This window comes from Macaca mulatta, chromosome 15, assembly GCF_049350105.2.
Source record: "Macaca mulatta isolate MMU2019108-1 chromosome 15, T2T-MMU8v2.0, whole genome shotgun sequence".
Lineage (NCBI taxonomy): Eukaryota > Metazoa > Chordata > Mammalia > Primates > Cercopithecidae > Macaca > Macaca mulatta.
Window position 1 is genome coordinate 20,054,259 of NC_133420.1, and position 20,193 is coordinate 20,074,451.

Here is a 20,193-nt window from a genome sequence, read left to right on the forward strand (position 1 = left end):
CATTTTATCAGGATTTTTTTTTTTTTTTTTGAGATGGAGTCTCACTCTGTCACCCAGGCTGGAGTGCAATGGCGTGATCTTGCTCACTGCAACCTCTACTTCCCGGGTTCAAGCAATTCTCCCACCTCAGTCTCCTGAGTAGTTGGGATTATAGGCACCTGCCATCATGTCCAGCTAATTTTTGTATTTTTGTAGAGACAGGGTTTCACCATGTTGGCCAGGCTGATCTTGAACTCCTCACCTCAGGTGATCCACCCACCTCAGCCTCCCAAAGTGCTGGGATTACAGGTGTGAGCCACCACACCTGGCTAAAATCATTCTTCTACTATATCCTTTCCACTTTCTCAGTGGTGAGTGCCGTGGGAGTTTATCCCTAGAGAGAAGATCTCTGGGTGAATTCTTACTGTTTTATACTCTGTAGCTATCCAGGTCAATTCATCTCCCTCTGCATCTCTGCCAGAATCTGAGCATAAAATCCCCACAACATAAGAAAACTAATTCCACGGTAATGACGCAGGTTCTATTTAATACAAAGACTACTGGATTGGAATATCTTTGTAATTGAAAAATTGATGGAAACCTACTACAGCATACAGTGCTGACTGGAAGTCTACATACTGAAATGCCAAGCCTCAGGAAGGTCATTCTCAGCACCAAGCCTGTCAGTCCTGAGAAGAGGTGCTTGTGTGCTATTTTTCAGCAGGAAGGACTGCATGATCTAGTGGGTTTGTATTTGGTGCACTTATTTTTGTCTCTTATGCAATTTATCTTCTGAAGAGAAACTAGCAGATTGGGACAAGCATGGTAACAACCCATTTCTTCCCTCTTGACCTGCCTTAGTTTTGGCTCAGCCCAGCTGTGCAGAAATGCTAACCTGCCTGATGGGACTGGGGACAGCTCTCGGTTGTACTCACAGTCAGTGAAGAAGACGTGTGCGGCCCGGTATTTAGCAGTCGGCGGGTCCTTAAAGTCACTGATGAGAGAGTGGACGGACTGTGGACAGGGGGAGAAAAGAGGGACCTGAATCCAATTCTAGAGCCAAATGGGACCTGTATCTGAACTGAGTTAAATCCAATGGCTTCAAGACACTTGCACAAAATCAGGAGATTTTTGATGCATAATTCTAACACTCATGTTTGGCCACAACGAAGTCCTGAGGACTTAAAATTAGTATTATTTCAGAGTTTAGATGAACAAAGGCCTTCTTAGCTCATTCTGGAATGACTGTATCAGTTCTTTGGAGCCATGTAATTAGTTGTTAGGAAGACACCCACAACAAAAGGAAACTGGGCAGAAACCTTCCAGGAGATTCACATTGATGACCTTTTGGCAATTTACTTGTATCTGTAGAAACTCATATGTAGGCCAGTTTTCAAAGTGGAAAGAAAGTGTGGAAATTGGAGGAAATGTATATAGCCTAAGACACCTAAGGCTGGCGTGGTGGCTCACGCCTGTAATCCCAACACTTTGGGAGGCCAAGGCAGGTGGACTGCTTGAGCTCAGGAGTTTGCCACTAGCCTGGGCAACATAGCAAGACCCCCATCTCTAACAAAAATTAGCTGGGCATGGTGGCGTGTGCCTGCAGTCCCAGCTATTTGGGAGGCTGAGGTGGGAGGATCACTTAAGCCCCAGAGGTCGGGGCTGTAGTGAACTCTGACCACACCACTGCACTCCAGCCTGGGTGATGGATGAGACCTGGCTCAAAAAAAAAGGCTGAGCGTGGTGGCTCACGCTTGTAATCCCAGCACTTTGGGAGACTGAGACAGGTGGATCACTTGAGGTCAGGAGTTTGAGACCAGCCTGGCCAACATGGTGAAACCCCGCCTCTACTAAAAATACAAAAATTAGCTGGGTGTGGCAGGGGGGCGCCTGTAATCCCAGCTACTCAGCAGGGTAAAGCAGGAGAATCTTGAACCCGGGAGGTGGAAGTTGCAGTGAGCTGAGATTGTGCCACTGCACTCCAGCCTGGGCAACAGAGTTAGACTCCGTCTCAAAAAACAAAACAAAAATGACAAAACAAAACAAAATCTGCCTAAGACAACTATTACCCAGAAGCAAGGAGTTGGACCTTGTTTGGAAGGTGATTTGAAGTAACCTCCAAAATTATAAGACAGGTAAATCTGAACAGTAACTGGATATTGATAAAATAAAATGAAAGCATAAAATACCAAAGTCTGGAGGTGGACTGCTAATTAGACAGAGTGGGTCCTACCTGAAGAGGGAGTGCCAGGGGGAAAACTAGAATGATGCAGGGCCATGGAACACAGGCTCTGGTTTTCTGCACAGCTGCTGTGTTTAAGAACACTTAATACATCACTTCTCACTGCATAAACACCACCCTCCGCCCCACCCCACTGTGGATTGCATGCTTAAACAGAGCAGTGTGTTAAATGCGTGCTTAACCTAGAAATGTCAGACAGTCTGTGCCACATAAATCCCAAGCCAGTCCATCTAACCTTAGCCAGGGTCCTCCTCTGGTGGAAGGTTTACCTTCTCGGATGGAGTGATGAGATACACAGCCTCCAGGCTGGGGAGTGGCTCTCTGCGCTTGTTGATATCTTCCACAACTAGACAACAAAACAACCCACAGTGAATAAGAAAACATGATGGGTGACCATAAAACCAGAAGCAATATAGACAGGCTACCTTCAGACTGTTGCAGATAAATATCTACAGTGGGGGGGGGGGGAACAATCATTCACCCATTCCTTAAAGTTACCACATTCCTTGGGAGTGAATTCCATGGTCTCAACATGCCCAAGATGTTAGAATCTGAAATCCAGGCTGGGTATGGTGGCTCATGCCTGTAATCCCAGCACTTTGGGAGGCTGAGGGGGGCATATCACTTGAGGTCTGGAGTTCAAGACCAGCCTGGCCAACATGGTGAAACCTCATCTCTACTAAAAAACTACAAAAATTAGCCAGGCATGTTGGAATGTGCCTATAATTCCAATCACTCAGGAGGCTGAGGTGGGAGAATTGCTTGAACATAGGAGGTGGAGGTTGCAGTGAGCCAAGATCACTGCACTCCAGCCTGAGTGACAGAGTGAGACTCCATCTCAAAAACAAAAACAACAACAAAGGAAAATCTGAAATCGTATCACACTAGATAGTTCTCACTTCCTATTTCAGTTTAAGTAAATTCATTGATCTGTTCTGAGAGAAAATGGAAAATGCTATCTAATTCTGTCAAGAATGGGTCCTCTGCCTCTTCTTCCGCTTTGTCTCGTCTGCCCTAGATAATCCCAATTCCTTTAGAATTTCCATGTTGGGTTTATTTACCAACAGCTGGATAGTTTCATTGCTCTCCTCTGCATATCAAATGAAGGCATTCCAACCACATCCTCTATACAAGATTGCTTCCTTCAATAGTGCAAAGATTAAACATTCTATTTGGTTAAAACAAACCATGGGCTTTGGTTTGCTTGTTTCCTCTACAGTTATGTCAGTGACTTCACCTGGAAAGAACAGCTTTTGGGAGAATCTTACCAATCACCTGGTAAGGTTTAAAATGTGTTATCTACTGTCTTCTGGCATGGAGGGAGCAAGGCAATTACACAGGTGCCATTCTTCCTGTGCAGATGATTTAAGTAGATAAAAGCACCACTTTAAAGGATTGTAACATTTACAAAGACTTGGAACATTTAAAGACTTTCACCCCAAATAATGTTCAAATTAATACCAAAATCCCCAAACATCTACTTTACCAGTGGTTATAGATTTTTTAATTTACTAGGCCACTAATACTTGCCCCCAAAATATTTCAGAGCTTCAACATAGGGTTGCTAACTTTTAAATTTTGCTAAGTAAGAACACTTTTTTCTTTTTTTCTTTTTGAGACAGTCTTGCTCTGTTGTCCAGGCTGGAGTTCAGGGGCACGATCTCAGCTCACTGCAACCTCCACCTCCCAGGTTCAAGCGATTCTCTGGCCTCAGCTTCCTGAGTAGCTGGGACTACAGGCACATGCCACCATGCTTGGCTAATTTTTGTATTTTTAGTAGAGATGGGGTTTCACTATGTTGGACAGGCTGGTCTCAAATTCCTGACCTTGTGAGCCGCCTGCCTCCACCTCCCAAAGTGCTGGGATTACAGGCGTGAGCCACTGCGCCCGGCCGTAAGGACATTTTTTTTTTTTCTGGAGACAGAGTCTCACTCTGTCGCCCAGGCTGGAGTGCAGTGGCCAGATCTCAGCTCACTGCAAGCTCCACCTCCTGGGTTCACACCATTCTCCGGCCTCAGCCTCCTGATTAGCTGGGACTACAGGCGCCCGCCACCTCGCCCAGCTAGTTTTTTGTATTTTTTAGTAGAGACAGGGTTTCACCGTGTTAGCCAGGATGGTCTCGATCTCCTGACCTCGTGATCCACCTGTCTCGGCCTCCCAAAGTGCTGGGATTACAGGCTTGAGCCACCATGCCCGGCCGCAGGATATTTTTTAAAAACCACTTTTGGGGGTAGGAGAGAGTCTGTGTATAGTGGAGCGCTCTGAATCCCCGTCTCCCACAGGAAGTCAATTAATGAATCGAGAGATAATAGAACAAACATTTATGTAGAAAAATCAAAAAGATGACCAGAATGAAGAGCGAGGCGGCTGTCTCTGGGATAATGGACCCCGAGGATAGGAGATGGGAGGACAGGGGGTTACTGCTCTTTACTTAGATCCTTGTTAGCTCCATTTGGTGTTTTTCCCCTTTACTTTTGTGGGTTGTTTTGTTTGTTTTTGCTTTGATAGACGAAAAAAATAGTTTCAAAAATTCAATGAAGAAAATAACATCGTAAGCTCAAAATAGGGGCAAGCCTAGTCTTAAAAGTGACTTGGGGCAGGGCACGGTAGCTCACACCTGTAATCCCAGCACTTTGGGAAGCCAAGGTGAGCAGAAAACTTGAGGCCAGGAGTTGAAGACCAGTTTGGCCAACATGGTGAAACCCTGTCTCTACTAAAAAAAAAAAAAATATATATATATATATATATGTATGTGTGTATATATATAGTTGGGTGTGCTGGTGCCTGCTTGTAATCCCAGCTACTCAGGAGGCTCAGGCATGAGAATTGCCTGATCCCAGAGGCGGAGTTTGCAGTGAGCCAAGATTGCACCACTATACTCCATCCTGGGCAACAGAGTGAGATTCTGTCTCAAAAACAAACAAAAAACACACTGACTTAGATCACTAAATGACATAAAAGTCACATCAAAAATTGTGTATATGTGCCAGGTGCGGTGGCTCACACCTGTAATCCCACCACTTTGGGAGGCCAAAGCAGGTGGATCACTTAAGGTCAGGAGTTTGAGACAAGCCTGCCAAAATGGTGAAACCCTGTCTCTATTAAAAATACAAAAATTAGCTGGGCACAGTGGCAGGTGCCTGTAATCCCAGCTACTTGGGAAGCTGAGGCAGGAGAATCGCTTGAACCCAGGAGGCAGAGGTTGTGGTGAGATAAGACTGCACCATTGCCCTCCAGCCTGGGAGACAGCAAGACTAGGTCTCAAAAAAACAAAACAAAACAAAAAACTGTGTATGCCATTTACAGGACTATGCTTCTGCTGATACATACACTGGATCTGTTGTTTAAAAATGAAGGAATCACATCCATGTGCAACCAAAATGAATACAGACACATGTCTTATGCCCTTTAGAAATGTTGACTCAAAATGGATCACAGACCTAAATGTAAAATGCAAAATTATGAAACTCCTAGAGGATTACATAAAAGAAAAGCTAGGTGGCCTTGGATTTTGCAATGACTTTTTAGATATGACACCAAAGTGACAATCCATGAAAAAAAGAATTGATAAGCTGGACTTCATTAAAATTAAAAATTACTGCTCTGTGAAAGATGCCATCAAGAGAATGAAAAGACAAGTCACAGACTGAGGGCAAATATTTCCAAAAGATACATCTGATAAAGAACTGTTATCCAAAATATACGAAGATCCTTTAAAATTCAACAATAAGAAAACAAATAACCCAATTAAAAAATGGGCCAAAGACCTTACAGACACTGCACCAAAAAACAACATACAGATGGCAAATAAGCATGTGAAAAGATGCTCCATATCCCAGGTCATCAGGGAAATGCAAATTAAAACAATGATACTGTACCACTACACAGCTAGTAGAATGCTCAAAATCCAGAACACTGACAACTCCAAATGCTGGTAAGGATGTGGAGCAACAGGAATTCTCATTCACTATTGCTGGGAATGCAAAATGGTCAGCCACTTTGAAAACTGGTTTGACAGTATCTTACAAATCTAAACACACTCATCATGTGATCCAGCAATCGTACTCCTTGTTATTTACCAAAAGTTATAGCACACATTCCAAAGCGTGAACAAAACATAAACATACAAATAACTATAAGGCAAATGTCTAAATAAGCACCACCCCAGTTAACAAACAAAACCCAACCCAATCAGCACCACATAAGTGCCCTGGCTCCAGCTCACATTCCCCTCTGTCAACACCATTTCCTCTCTTCCCTGCAAACAGAATCATTATCCTCCTTTGAATGGTGAACTCTTCTCTTGAGGTTTTACCCCCTACATCTGCATTTTAAAACAACACAGCTGAGCTCTGCGGTCTGAACTCTGTGGAATGAAGGCTCACTATCAGTGGTCTTGCGTGTCTTGCTGTCTTTGCTCACCGTTGTGTTTATCAGATGCATTCATGTTACTGTGAGCGATCGGGGCTCGCCCATTTTCATCCCTGTAGAGTGTTCTGCTGTGTAATTGCACCGCAACTGACTTAACCATTCTACGCTTGATGTATGTTTTGGTTGTTTTCCACTTGGGGCACCTATGAGCAACACTGCACATGTATTCCTGCACATGTTTCCTAGGCACACATACCCGAGGTTGTCTAGGACACACACCTGACCACAGACTTGCTGGCTCACGGGACATGCCTACCTTCAACTTTTTTTTTTTTTTTTTTTTTGAGACGAAGTCTCGCTATGCCGCCCAGGCTGGAGTGCAGTGGCCGGATCTCAGCTCACTGCAAGCTCCGCCTCCCGGGTTTACACCATTCTCCTGCCTCAGCCTCCCGAGTAGCTGGAACTACAGGCGCCCGCCACCTCGCCCGGCTAGTTTTTTTTTTTTGTATTTTGTAGTAGAGACGGGGTTTCACTGTATTAGCCAGGATGGTCTTGATCTCCTGACCTCATGATCCGCCCGTCTCGGCCTCCCAAAGTGCTGGGATTACAGGCTTGAGCCACCGTGCCCGGCCTACCTACCTTCAACTTTACTAGACACTGCCAAGTGCTCTTCAAAGGGGCAGACATTCCATCACATAGGAGTTTCCATTTTCCTACCTCCCCACCGTCACCTGGCACTCTCAGAGATTAAATATTCTAATATTTTGAATCTATATCGGCATCTCACACTCTGGTTTGAATTGCATTTCCCTGACCACCAATGACGGTGGACAATTTTCATAGATTGATTGGCCATTTGGATTTCGTCTTTTGTTAAGTGCCTGCTCGGAACTTTTTTCTTTTGGGTGGGTTGGCTTTTCTTTCTTGATTTAACCTTTCTTTTGGCATTCCTTTAACAGACATTGAATGAGCATCTAGCCCTGGATTTGGTGCTAGGGATTCAGTAATGAACAAGATAGCCTTGGGCCTCTCAGGAGCTTCTGGTCTTAGCACACAGGTTGCTGGAAGAATCTAAAATCAAAGGAGATAATAATGAATAGGAAAGAGCTAAGCCTGCCACACAGAGAAGGCTCCAGTACTGCTCAAGCACAGAGAGCATGCTCACTTGTTATGCCCTCGGTCATGATGTCTGTCATCTTGCAGCAGGAGGACAGCATCCTCATGCTTAACTGATCCACCACCAGCACCTGCAAGGAAAGAGAACGGCATATTGGCTGCATGGCATCTGCTGTGGTTCTCGCTCAGCTTACCGCGTTAGACTCCAAAAGGGGCTCCAGAAGTGCAGAGTACAGAAGAAACCCTATTTCCTATGGACCAGAAGCCCAAGGGGATACATGCTCGCTTGTACCTCCCATACCCTAACTGTTGGAGTTAGAGTTTCCTCTCACTGACCTAATTTTATAAACTTAAAAAAAAAGTTTCTATTTCCCATAATAAAGTAAATACCCATTTTAAAAAGGAAAAAAAATCAGTCGGGCATGGTGGCTTATGTCTGTAATCCCAACATTTTGGGAGGCCGAGGTGAGTGGATCACTTGAGGTCAGGAGTTCGAGACCAGCCTGGCCAGGATGGTGAAACCCCGTCTCTACAAAAATACAAACATTAGCCAGGTGTGGTGTCTCACACCTGTAATCCCAGCTACTTGAGAGGCTGAGGCAGGAGAATCGTTTGAACCCAGGAAGCGGAGGTTGCAGGGAGCCGAGATCACGCCATTGCACTCCAGCCTGGGCAACAGCAAGACTCTGTCTCAAAAATAAATAAATAAATAAAGGAAAATATCATCTACAGCTCCAACATTCAGGGATAATCATATTAGTGAGTACTTTTTCAGGGCATACACTTGTGTTTAAGGGGAGAGTGAACACTACCGCCTGCACATGGGGTCTGGCACGTGGGGACTTAATGAAAGGCATCATCAGAACTGTGCCACTAACACACATGTCAGCTGGGACAGAGTGTACCTCAGCCTAGGCTGGAAGAACAAGAATGCTCCAGTCCTGGCCCAAAAGCTTCAGACCTGCAACTCTTCAGCTAACTTTTCTTATCTTCATTCAGCCCACAGTGGAGAAGAAGCTGGCAGTTAAAACAAGGCTATTTCTCCTCCCTTTTTGTAATGCTATAAACTGAGAAGGAGGCAATAGGAGGTAGACACATCAGGGCAGATAGTGTGGATGAGAAAGCTTTCTGCTGCAGTACAAGGGCCAATTAGTTTTTATTATACAAGGCAGCTTCCTCAAGATTGGTTTAAAATTCACATGTCTACAAGCCCATCACTGATGGGAAGGGTAAGAGAGAAAGGAATGCTAAAGAGTTCCCATCGGGCCTGGCGCGGTGGCTCACGCCTGTAATCCCAGCACTTTGGGAGGCCGAGACGGGCGGATCACGAGGTCAGGAGATCGAGACCATCCTGGCTAACAGAGTGAAACGCCATCTCTACTAAAAATACAAAAATTAGCTGGGCGCGGTGGCAGGCATCTATAGTCCCAGCTACACGGGAGGCTGAGGCAGGAGAATGGCGTGAACCCGGGAGGCGCAGCTTGCAGTGAGTGGAGATCTGGCCACTGCACTCCAGCCTGGGCGACAGAGCGAGACTCCGTCTCAAAAAAGAAAAAAAAAAGAGTTCCCATCGGATGGCCTCCCCTTGTGGGTGGTGAGGACAGATGTGATGGTTAAAACAAAGGCCCCTGGTGAGACTTCAAAATCCTCCCATACTAATCAGCTCTGTTGTTCCTAGGCCCAATGCACTTGAAACTGCATGGGCTTTTGACTGCAGGAAAACTTAAGGGCTTTCTTGGTTGGTATAAATCCTTCAGCAACATGCAAAAAAATCAAGTAAAACTGCACACTCTTCTGGCCAGTATAATTCTCAACCTCAGACAACCAAGTAGTCCTTAAAATGCTGACTTCATGCATAGGGGGCAGCAGGTGCCACTCCTGTACCACCCACTCCAGGAACCCGGCCCACTCTCAGTTTGATTGGTTTAAATACTTCTTTCAAGTACACTATAGTTTCCAGCACTGCTCTCAATGTTATATGAATAAACGAGCTTACTATTTTTGTCTTATGCAGTTACAGTTCAATGAGGATAGACCAGACGAGGGCTTTGAGCCCAAACTGTGCATGGACTCCATGGAGATGCTTTAGGGCCACAAAGGGGCAAGAAGGCCTCTTCTTCCTCTCCCAGAGCCAACAGAATTATACCTTCTTCTGCTTTACCTAATGGGTTCCAGGTAATGTTTTGTTTGAACAAAAGAGTCAGGCACTGCTAACTGCCTGACAAGGTGGCCTTTAAGATAAGCTCTATGACACACAGACCTCTTAACCAAGACCATATGAAATGTGAGGCAGAGCAGATCACCTTTCTCCAATCCAGGAGCATTCTGTACTCTCTGGACAGCAAAAGCCTTCATTCCTGCCTACAACTTTCCTCCAACTCCATCCCCTTCTGATTTTTCCATGTGAACTCACCTTAAGCCCATTAACTGTACTTTCTACTCACCTTCCATTCCCCCTTCTTCTTAACCTTCTTTATCACATCGTGCATAATCTCTAAAAAAAGAGAAAGAGAAAAAGAGAGAGAGGGAATTAATGTAATATCAAAGACTTCTACACACCTTAGGCTTTGTGTTTCTGAATCATGCAATTCACCAACTGGTTTACTGAGCCATAATCAACCCACCATAAAAATAGTTCTCAGCTGGGCACGGTGGCTCACACCTGTAATTGGTGCTAGGGATTCAGTGATGAACAAGACAGCACTTCGGATCACCCGAGGTCAGGAGTTCGAGACCAGCCTGGCCAACATGGGGGAAATCCTGTCGCTACTAAAAATACAAAAATTAGCCAGGCGTGGTGGCATATGCCTGTAATCCCAGCTACTCGGGAGGCTGAGGCAGGAGAATGGCTTGTGCCTGGGAGGCAGAGGTTGCAGTGAGCCGAGATCGCACCATTGCACTCCAGCCTGGGCGACAAAGCAAGACTCCGTCTCAAAAATTAAAAAAAAAAAAAAAAAAGTTATCTTCCAGTCTCCTTAATTCAGTGGTTTTCAAACTTTTTGGTCTCATAACTTCTTTATACTCTTAATTATCGTATTGGAAATTAAACTGAGAAATTTTTAACAATATTAATTCATTTAAGATGATAATAAACTTGTATGTTAACATAAATAGCATTTTAATGAAAAATAAATATATTTGTCATAATAAAACATTTTTAGGGAGACGGCTGGCATTGTTTTACATTTCTGCAACCCTTCTTAATGTCTGGCCTCACAGACATTCTCCTGTCTACTTCTGGATTCTCCTATCTGCTTCTGCAGCCAGTATGTCCTGAAATGTATAGCATCTGGGAAACTTCGCCGTGCCCCGTGAGAGAACGAAAATGAAAAGGTAAACCACATCTTGGTCTTAGTATGAAGATAGTTTTGACCTCATGAACCCCCAAAAGGGCTCGGATTTGAGAACCGCTACCTAAAGTTAAGTGGGTAAAAGGCGGTGACAATGCCTCAGGCCGCATGAGCCCCCCTCAAGCTCTAAAAACAGATGTGAGGAGCAGTTGTGAAGCCTTCCCAACCCTGAGCACATCTCCAGAGCACTCTCATCCCCAAATCACCATTTTGATAAGCCCCATTACCTAGAACACCACACACACACACACACCCCCTCCCCACACACACCCCGACCAGCTGTGGAGGCTCTATAGGAAAGTCCACTCTTGCTACTCTGTAAACCCGAGTAACACACGCCCAGAGCAACCTGAAGGGCAAGAGCTGTTGTCAGCACGTATGCTTCAAACAGTTAGACAATTATCTAGGGCTTAATGGTTCCTAAATCTGCTTTTGACTATCTTCAGTAATCACTGAATCATAGTAAACACACACACACACACACACACACACACACACAGAGCAATAAACTTGGAAAACACAGAAAAGCATAAAGAAAAAATTCCAGCCAGGTACAGTGGCTCACACCTGTAATCCCAGCATGGTGGGAGGCCGAGGTGGGTGGATCACCTGAGGTCAGGAGTTCGAGACCAGCCTGACCAATATGGTGAAACCTCGTCTCTACTAAAAACACAAAAATTAGCTGTGCCTGGTGGTGTAGGCCTGTAATCCCAGCTACTTGGGAGGCTGAGGCAGGAGAGTCACTTGAACTAGGGAGTCAGAGGTTGCAATGAGCCAAGATCATGCCACTGCACTCCAACCTGGTGACAGAGCGAGATTCCATCTTAAAATAAAAAAGATTAGGAGAAAAAAAAAAAACAATCAGGCAGGGTGCGGTGGCTCACACATGTAATCCCAGCACTTTGGGAGGCTGATGGGGGAGTATCACCTAAGGTCAGGAGTTCAAGACCAGCCTGGCCAACATGGTGAAACCCTGTCTCAACTAAAAATACAAAAAAATTAGCCAGACGTGGTGGTGCGCACCTGTAATCCCAGATACTCAGCAGGCTGAGGCACGAGAATCGCTTGTACCCAGGAGGCGGAGGTTGCAGTGAGCCGAGATCCAGCCACTGCACTCCAGCATGGATGACAGAGTGAGACTTCGTCTCAAAAAAAAAAAAAAAATCGAAAAGAAGAATTATCTGTAATCATGTCAACTTGAAATGCATAATTAACATTTTAGTTTATTTCATACTAGTTTTTTCTATGCACTTTTACATAGTTAAGATCATGTTGGCCAGGTGTGGTGGCTTATGCTTGTAATCCCAGCACTTTGGGAGGCCAAGGCAGGCAAATCACTTGAGCCCAGGAGTCCAAGACCAGGTTGGACAACATGGTGAAATCCCATCTCTACAAAAAGTACAAAAATTAGCCAGTCATGGTGGCGTACACCTGTAGTCCTAGCTACTCAGGAGGCTGAGGCAGTGGGACTGCTTGAGCTAGAGGCAAAGTTGCAGTAACCCAAGATCACCCCACTGCACTCCAGTCTAGGTGACAGAGACTCTGACTCAAAAAAAAAAATGCTGTAGATATATATATATATATATATATATATATATATATATATATATATAAAATTTTATATTATGCTTTTTTCACTTAATGTACTCATTTCACCCATTTTAATAAAAATGCTTACTAGGATTTTAATGCCTGCATAATCTGTCCATGGTCAACAATATTCCCAATAGCCATTTAGACTACTTCACATGTTTCAGCGTAGTGAAAAACTGGAAACCAATATATCCATAATAGGGCAGTGGTTAAGTTAATTAGGTTACATTTGTACAATGGAATACCATGAACCCATTGGAAGTAATAATATGGGAAAAAAATACGTACTCATTCATTCAGACTTTCACTCAATAGGCCTTTGTTGAGTAACCGCTACTTGCCAGCCATTGTGCTAAGCCCTGGGAATGAACAAGATACTATGCTGCTCAGCTCCTGTGGAGCTGCTGCTCTAGGGAAGGAGGCAGTCACTAACTGAAAAGAGCAATTGCATCTTCTCATAAGTGCTCCAAAGTAAATAAATAAGGTGCTATGATTTTTTTTTTTTTGAGACGGAGTCTCGCTCTGTCGCCCAGGGTGGAGTGCAGTGGTGCAATCTCTGCTCACCGCAAGCTACGCCGCCTGGGTTCACGCCATTCTCCTGCCCCAGCCTCCCAAGTAGCTGGGACTACAGGCACCTGCCACCACGCCCAGCTAATTTTTTGTATTTTTAGTAGAGACAGGGTTTCACCGTGTTAGCCAGGATGGTCTCGATCTCCTGACCTCGTGATCTGCCCGCCTGGGCCTCCCAAAGTGCTGGGATTACAGGCGAGAGCCACCGCGCCCGGCCAATAAGGTGCTATGATTTTTAAAAAGGGTGTGGGCAGCCTACTTAAATAGGGGGTCAGGCAAGGCCACTCTAAGCAAGTTGGACCTGACAAGAAAGACGTCAGTCAAGAACTAGGAAAAGGAGAAGGAACAGCACAAAGTCTTGTGGAAAAAGGAAAATGAGATTGACATTTTCTGGGAACTGAAGATGATATACACTGAGGTTGGAGGCCAGATCATACAGAGTCTCATAGTCTTTGGTAAGGAGTATGATTTTATATGAAAGGCATTGGAAAGTCATGGAAGGTAAGGATGTGACCTAATGTGCTACAGAGAGATAAGAAGCAGCGGGCAAGAACAGAAGCAGGGAGTGGAGTCAGGAGGCCTATCCAAGAGTCCAGGCATGACAGTGGCAGAGGAGATGGTGAGAAGTGGGTAGATTGGATATACACTGTGGAGGTAAAACCAGCAAGGCTAGCTGATACACTGGATGTGGCAGAAAAGAAAAGAAACACAGCTAACGCCCAGATTTTTGGTTTAAGACAAGAAAGTGATGTAGAGACATTCAGAGAGTTTTAGAGGGAGGAGAACTGGTCTGTAGGAGAACATCAGGAGTTCTATTTTAGTTGTTTTAAGATTGAGATGTCTAGACACATTCAAGGGAAGATGCTAAATAGGTAGCTAGAGTTAGCTCTTTGGCTTGGAAGCACAGCCTCAGCTGCAGTGAAACACTGGGGACTTATCAAATAGAGGCAGGAGGGAAGGCTGCAGAAAATGACTCTGACAGGAGCAGTGAGATGGACAGACACGGTCTTTGTGGACCTTGACAAGCATTTCAGTGAAATGGTAAGAATGAAGCCAGACTAAAATGGGAGAGGAGGAAGACAAGACAGACAACAACTCTTAAGAAGTTTTGCTTTGGCTGGGCGTGGTGGCTCATACCTATAATCCCAGCACTTTGGGAGGCCAAGGCAGGTGGATCACGAGGTCAGGAGTTCGAGACCAGCCTGACCAACATGGTGAGACCCTGTCTCTACCAAAAATACAAAAATTAGGCAGTAGGCCTGTAGTCCCAGCTACTTGGGAGGCAGAGGCAGCAGAATCACTTGAACCTGGGAGGCAGAGGTTGCAGTGAGCCAATTCTTGCCATTGCACTCTAGCCTGGTGACAGAGCAAGACTTTGTCTCAAAAAAAAAATTAGCCAGGTGTGGTGCCGCGTGCCTGTAGTCCCAGCTACTAAGGAGGCTGAGGCAGGAGAATCGCCTGAACCTCGGAGGTGGAGGTTGCAGTGAGCTGAGATCACACCACTGCACTCCAGCCTGGGTGACCAAAAAAAAAAAAAAAAAAGAAATTTTGCTTTAAAAGGTAGCAGAGAAAAGGCATGAAAACTAACAGGGTAGACAAACACTTGGATGCAAGGGTAAGATTTGTTTGTTTTTAAAGATGCGAAAGATTATAGCATTTTTAGTGATGCTGGCAATAAGTCAAAAGGGAAGGGGAGACTGACGATGCAGGAGAGAGGATGGAGCAATGGAAGACTGAAGTCTCTGAAGAAGAAGAAGGAGTTGGAGCTGAGACACAAGAGGAAAGCCTGACCTGGGACAGGAGGCATCCTGTGTGAAGGAGAGGAAAGCCGCAGATGGGCTTGAAGACACGGTGGCAGAGGTGAGGGGTTTCCTTGTCGGAGATGAAGTCATTGGCTGAGTGGGGAAGGGGTGTTATATATGGAAGCTTTGAAGAAAGAAGGTATCACATATCTTCCCAGAGACTGGGAAAGCCAATTTACTATGGAAATGTTTTAGCATTTACAGACAGTACTAAGGACTAATTTGACGGTCATGACCGTGAATTTAAAGTTAAACCAGGCAGCTTAATAATGGTTTTTCCCAATAATGTTCGGCTGTCCAGGTGCAAGAAAGGCCAGTTTCAACTAAGGTTAGAGTTTTCATATATGAGTACAAAAGAGGAAGAAAATGCTCAAAATATATGGCTAAGGGGGAAAAAGCATGCTACAACTATTTTTAAAGCAGATATGCATAGGAAAATTAGAAAAACTCATACCAAAAGCTTATTTTTGTGCAATAAAGTTATAATTAATCTTTACTTGCCAATTTGTGCCTTCCAATGTTGTCCCAAGCTTTCTGCATAAGAAAAATGCTCTCAAAATAATGTGTCAGTGAACATCTTTGTGGCCAGGGCTTTTCTTAGCACAAATTATTCCATTAGGGTAGCTTTCTGAGTATGGAATAAATTGGTAAAACATCTACATGTTCTGGCCTCCTGATAAATTCTGCTGAATTACTTTCCAAAAGTATATCTCCCACCCTCACCAGTACTATGTGGCTCTCTAAATTAACATACTAACTGATAAAATATCTTGAGGTTTACTTATATTAATCTTTGCCATAATGACAGCAGAAAACAGTGTATTTCACTCTCTATTTGAATGTATTATATTATTGAGGATGAATGTATTTTCTTGCCACTAAAAATTAATATAAATTCACTGAAAAAAATTAAGTCACCTTTTGATAGGGAAAGGCAGAGATACAATCAAAAACTAAAACCAAGTACTACAAGTGTTAAAAGACACACATAAATTACCGCTGCAGCTGCCACCGTTCCTAGGAAATTATTTCCTTTCCAAAGTTCTCAGGGCATATATTTGTCCTGGGTATTGTTAACAGCTGATTCTAATCCTGCCCTACATTTTTCTAATCCAATACCGAAAAGGAAACAAGGATTAGAGCTCGGTTTGGCATTAAATCAAGTAGCTTGGGCTACCTCCTCACAATCCCGGGCAATCGCATTTCATCTCCTTCCTAAGTCCTCTTCATGTGGAGAGAAACAATGAAGTCTTCTGAAGCGGGTCCAGCCAGGAGGTCTTACTTCCGCATACCAAACCATGTGTATCTATAGCCAAATGCCTGCTCCACCACCCATCTAGTCTACAGAGATGTGTTCAAAAGACTGGGGCAGCTTCAATTTCTCCATAATACTGAAGACCCTAGTGGACTCTGCTTCCCTCATGACCAAATGAGTAAGAAAGCAGGTTCCTTCTCAACCACATCCTCTAGGTCCTGGGTGACTCCCGACCTTGACAAATCTCTGCCATGTCCTGAGAAAAATGACCGGTGGTCTAAGATGATCTGGGACATCTTCAAATGCACCCAATATTTCAATTGGAGTCCCAAAATACAGGCTCCAGGGATCGCTAAAAGGACTGCGCAAGGCTTGCAGCTCCCTATGAAGCCCCACCCTCACAGCCTAGGAGGGACTCACAACTGCCCTCCAAGTGACACATGCCAGATGCCCGATGCCCTGAGCCCAGGGCACATGCAAACACCTGAAGTAGCATGACTAATATTAGATGAGTCAGAAGCTTAGGAGAAGAGAAGCCAAAGTCCTCAACACCACAGGTGATTCCAAGATTCCACACAGTAGCCCCAGAGCACCACACTGCCCAGGACAGAGGCACTGGGATCTACTTTCCCCAGGTTGGGAGAAGTTGCCTTCATGCTGCTGACGCCACTAAGAGAGTCCAACCTCAGCCCACAACTCCCCACCTCTTTTTACCAGTCCAAAGTACAGGGAATTTCCGGAGTTATTCTGGCTCAACAGTAGACGTTCTTCTAAAAGGCATCTTCTTGACTGAACTCCTGGGGTCTGAGGGGGTAATGCTGGCTGCTCAAGCAGAAGTCACCCCAAAAATGCCCAAGGAAGCGCTAAAGTTAGACCAGGGCTGACATCCAGGTTCAGGCATTTGCTGGCTGTGTGACCTTGGCACTTTTGTTTTTGAGAAGAGGTCTCCCTCTATCATCCAGGCTGGAGTGCAATGGCAAGATCTCGGCTCACTGCAACCTCTGCCTCCCGGGTTCAAGTGATTCTCCTGCCACAGCCTCCCTAGTAGCTGGGACTACAGGCACGCACCACCACACCCAACTAATTTTTGTGTTTTTTGTAGAGATGGGTTTTCGCCATGCTGGCAGGGCTGCCTTCAAACTCCTGACCTCAGGTGATCCACCTGCCTCAGCCTCCCAAAGTGCTGGGATTACAGGCTTGAGTTACTGAGCTACCACACCTTGCCAAGTTTAAAACATTTTAAGTTTCAGTTTTCTCATCTGCAAAATTAAAATTATAATACTCTAGTAGCCTGTTGTGAAGATTGAGATAAAATGCTTACTTAGTCCAGTGCCACATATGAGGCACTCTGCAAAAAGCACCTCTTGTGACATCACTATAAAAGCATATTATTCATACAGAGAAAGAAGAAAATGATGAAATATAACTTCCACCAATCAAGATTTTTAACATAATGTAAAAATCCTTAAGAAAACAACTGTGGCCAGGCACAGTGGCTCATGCCTGTAATCCCAGCACTTTGGGAGGCTGAGGTGGGCAGATCACTTGAGGTCAGAAGTTTGAGACCAGCCTGGCCAACATGGTGAAACCTCGTCTTTACTAAAAATACAAAAATTAGCCAGGCGTGGTAGTGGGTGACTGTAACCCCAGCTACTCAGAAGGCTGAGGCAGGAGAATCGCTTGAACTTGGGAGGTGGAGTTTGCAGTGAGCTGAGATCAAGGCACTGCACTCCAGCCTGGGCAACAGAGTGAGACTCCGTCTCAAGACAAAAAAAAAAAAAAAAAAGGAAACAAATGTTTAAAATAGTTTTTAAATAAGCATAAAGATATTCAGATAGCAAACTACATGGATATTTCACCAAAAATTTCAAAACTTCTCTGATCTGCAATAAACATGTGAAAACATTTTTGGAATACTGGCACTATCACACCAACGTATACAAATCCTAAATGAAAATATAAAGTTTGGCCCGGGCAACATGGCAAAACCCCATCTCTAGAAAAAATACAAAAATTATCTGGGTATGGTAGCTCACGCCTGTAGTCCCAAATACTCAGGAGGCTGAGGTGGGAGGGTCCCTTTGAGCCTGAAAGGCAGAGACTATAGCAAGCCAAGATCATGCTGCTGTACCACTCCAGCCTGGGCAACAGAGTGAGACCCTGTCTCAAATAGGAAGGACGGAAGGCAGGAAGGCAGGAAGGCAGGAAGGCAGGAAAGCAGGAAGGCAGGAAGGCAGGAAAGGAGGAAGGGAGGGAGGAAGGGAGGGAAAGAAAGGAAAGAAAGGAAAGAAAGGAAAGAAAGGAAAAAGAAAGAAAGAAAGAAAATATAAAGTTGAACATAAGGACCCCTTTTCCCTTCTGAGAGGGCAGAGAGTGGCCCCTGGCTATCTGTGAGTTAATGCTCAAGCACAAGCAGAGGCCCACAGAAAGCCAAAGGCGTTTTAGTCACAACAGGGCATGCAGGTCTGTGTTTTAAAATTGTTATTATTTAACATGTATCCAAAAATTCAGTCAGATGAGCAAATAAAATGAGTTACAATATTGGTAATATTGATAAATATCTGCAGAAATCAAAATGATTAGCAACATTACAATATTTAGTAAGGCAGCAGATAAAAAATAAATACATGGCTGGGCGCGGTGGCTCATGTCTGTAATCTCAGCACTTTGGGAGGCCAAGGCGGGCGGATCACCTGAGGTCAGGAGTTCGAGACCAGCCTCAAAATGGAGAAACCCCGTCTCTACTAAAAATACAAAATTAGCCAGGCGTGGTGGTGCATGCCTGTAATCCCAGCTACTCGGGAGGCTGAGGCAGGAGAATTGCTTGAACCTGGGAGGTGGAGGTTGCGGTGAGCGGAGATCGCGCCATTGCACTCCAGCCTGGGCAATAAGAGCGAAACTCCATCTCAAATAAATACATACATACATACATAAAAGTCAAGAGGACTTTTCAAACAGCAGCAATAACCAGATTATAGGAAGAGGGCTCACTCTTCACCAGTTTACACTGGGCTGGGACTCAGCCCCCAAAGGTTCACTCTGCTGCTGGAAATTCTGCTCTGGAACAACACGTCTGGGTAGTCTGTTCCTCTTTCCTGACAGCAAAGACAGCAACCAAGTTTTTTTGAATGCCTTGTGCGGGGCTGAAGGGTCTCCTTGATAAACAACTGCATCTTCCCAGGTGGAATAAGTTAATGTTCAACAAGATTGCAGGAAATGGCGCAAATACTTGAGAACAAGCCTTCCAAGTACTCTCAAGATTCCTTTCTTGGAAATATCATTTATACAAACACTATTGGTAACCTAATTATAAACCACTTTAACCTTTTGCCTTTACGTAGTTCCTTTTTTTTTTTTTTTTTTTGAGATGGAGTTTCACTGCCCAGGCTGGAATGCAATGGCACTCACTGCAACCTCCACCTCCCAGGTTCAAGTGATTCTCCTGCCTCAGCCTCCTGAGTAGCTGGGATTACAGGCATGTGCCACCATACCCAGCTAATTTTGTATTTTTAGTAGAGAAGGGGTTTCTCCATGATGCTCAGGCTGGTCTCAAACTCCCGACCTCAGGTGATCTGCCCACCTCAGCCTCCCAAAGTGCTGGGATTACAGGTATGAGCCACCGCCCCCAGCCTATGTAGTTCTTAATAATATGAAAGTAGCACATTCTTGTAAAAAAAAAAAAATCAAACGATATATAAATACACGGTGAAATTTCCCTCCCTACCCCTACTCTTGCAAGGAAAACAACCACTAACGGTTTCAGGTGTGCCCTTACAGATCCTTTCCTAGGCACATACACCCAGGTGTAGGGAGGTATGCACATGTACACAGCTCTTTGGGATATTACACATACATAAATTGTTCTGCAATTATATTTTCTACTCAATATATTATAGACTTTCTCTTGTATCATTT

General features: G+C 44.6%; 1 protein-coding gene across 18 annotated transcripts in view; it reads right to left on the bottom strand.

The window, feature by feature from the left end:
• STXBP1 (syntaxin binding protein 1) overlaps window positions 1-20,193 on the bottom strand; it is an 80,142-nt gene that overhangs the window by 31,954 nt on the left and 27,995 nt on the right. For 14 of the 18 annotated variants that reach the window (XR_013404609.1, XR_013404610.1, XR_013404611.1 and 11 more), the window contains 4 exon segments: window positions 10,153-10,202; window positions 7,758-7,839; window positions 2,491-2,567; window positions 915-993 (listed from right to left, as the gene is read on the bottom strand). Coding sequence is in view for 13 of the 18 variants with exons in the window: in NM_001261163.1 (NP_001248092.1) it covers window positions 915-993; window positions 2,491-2,567; window positions 7,758-7,839; window positions 10,153-10,202 (288 nt within the window). In the remaining 5 variants the exon portion in view is untranslated. 18 annotated transcript variants of the gene reach the window in all.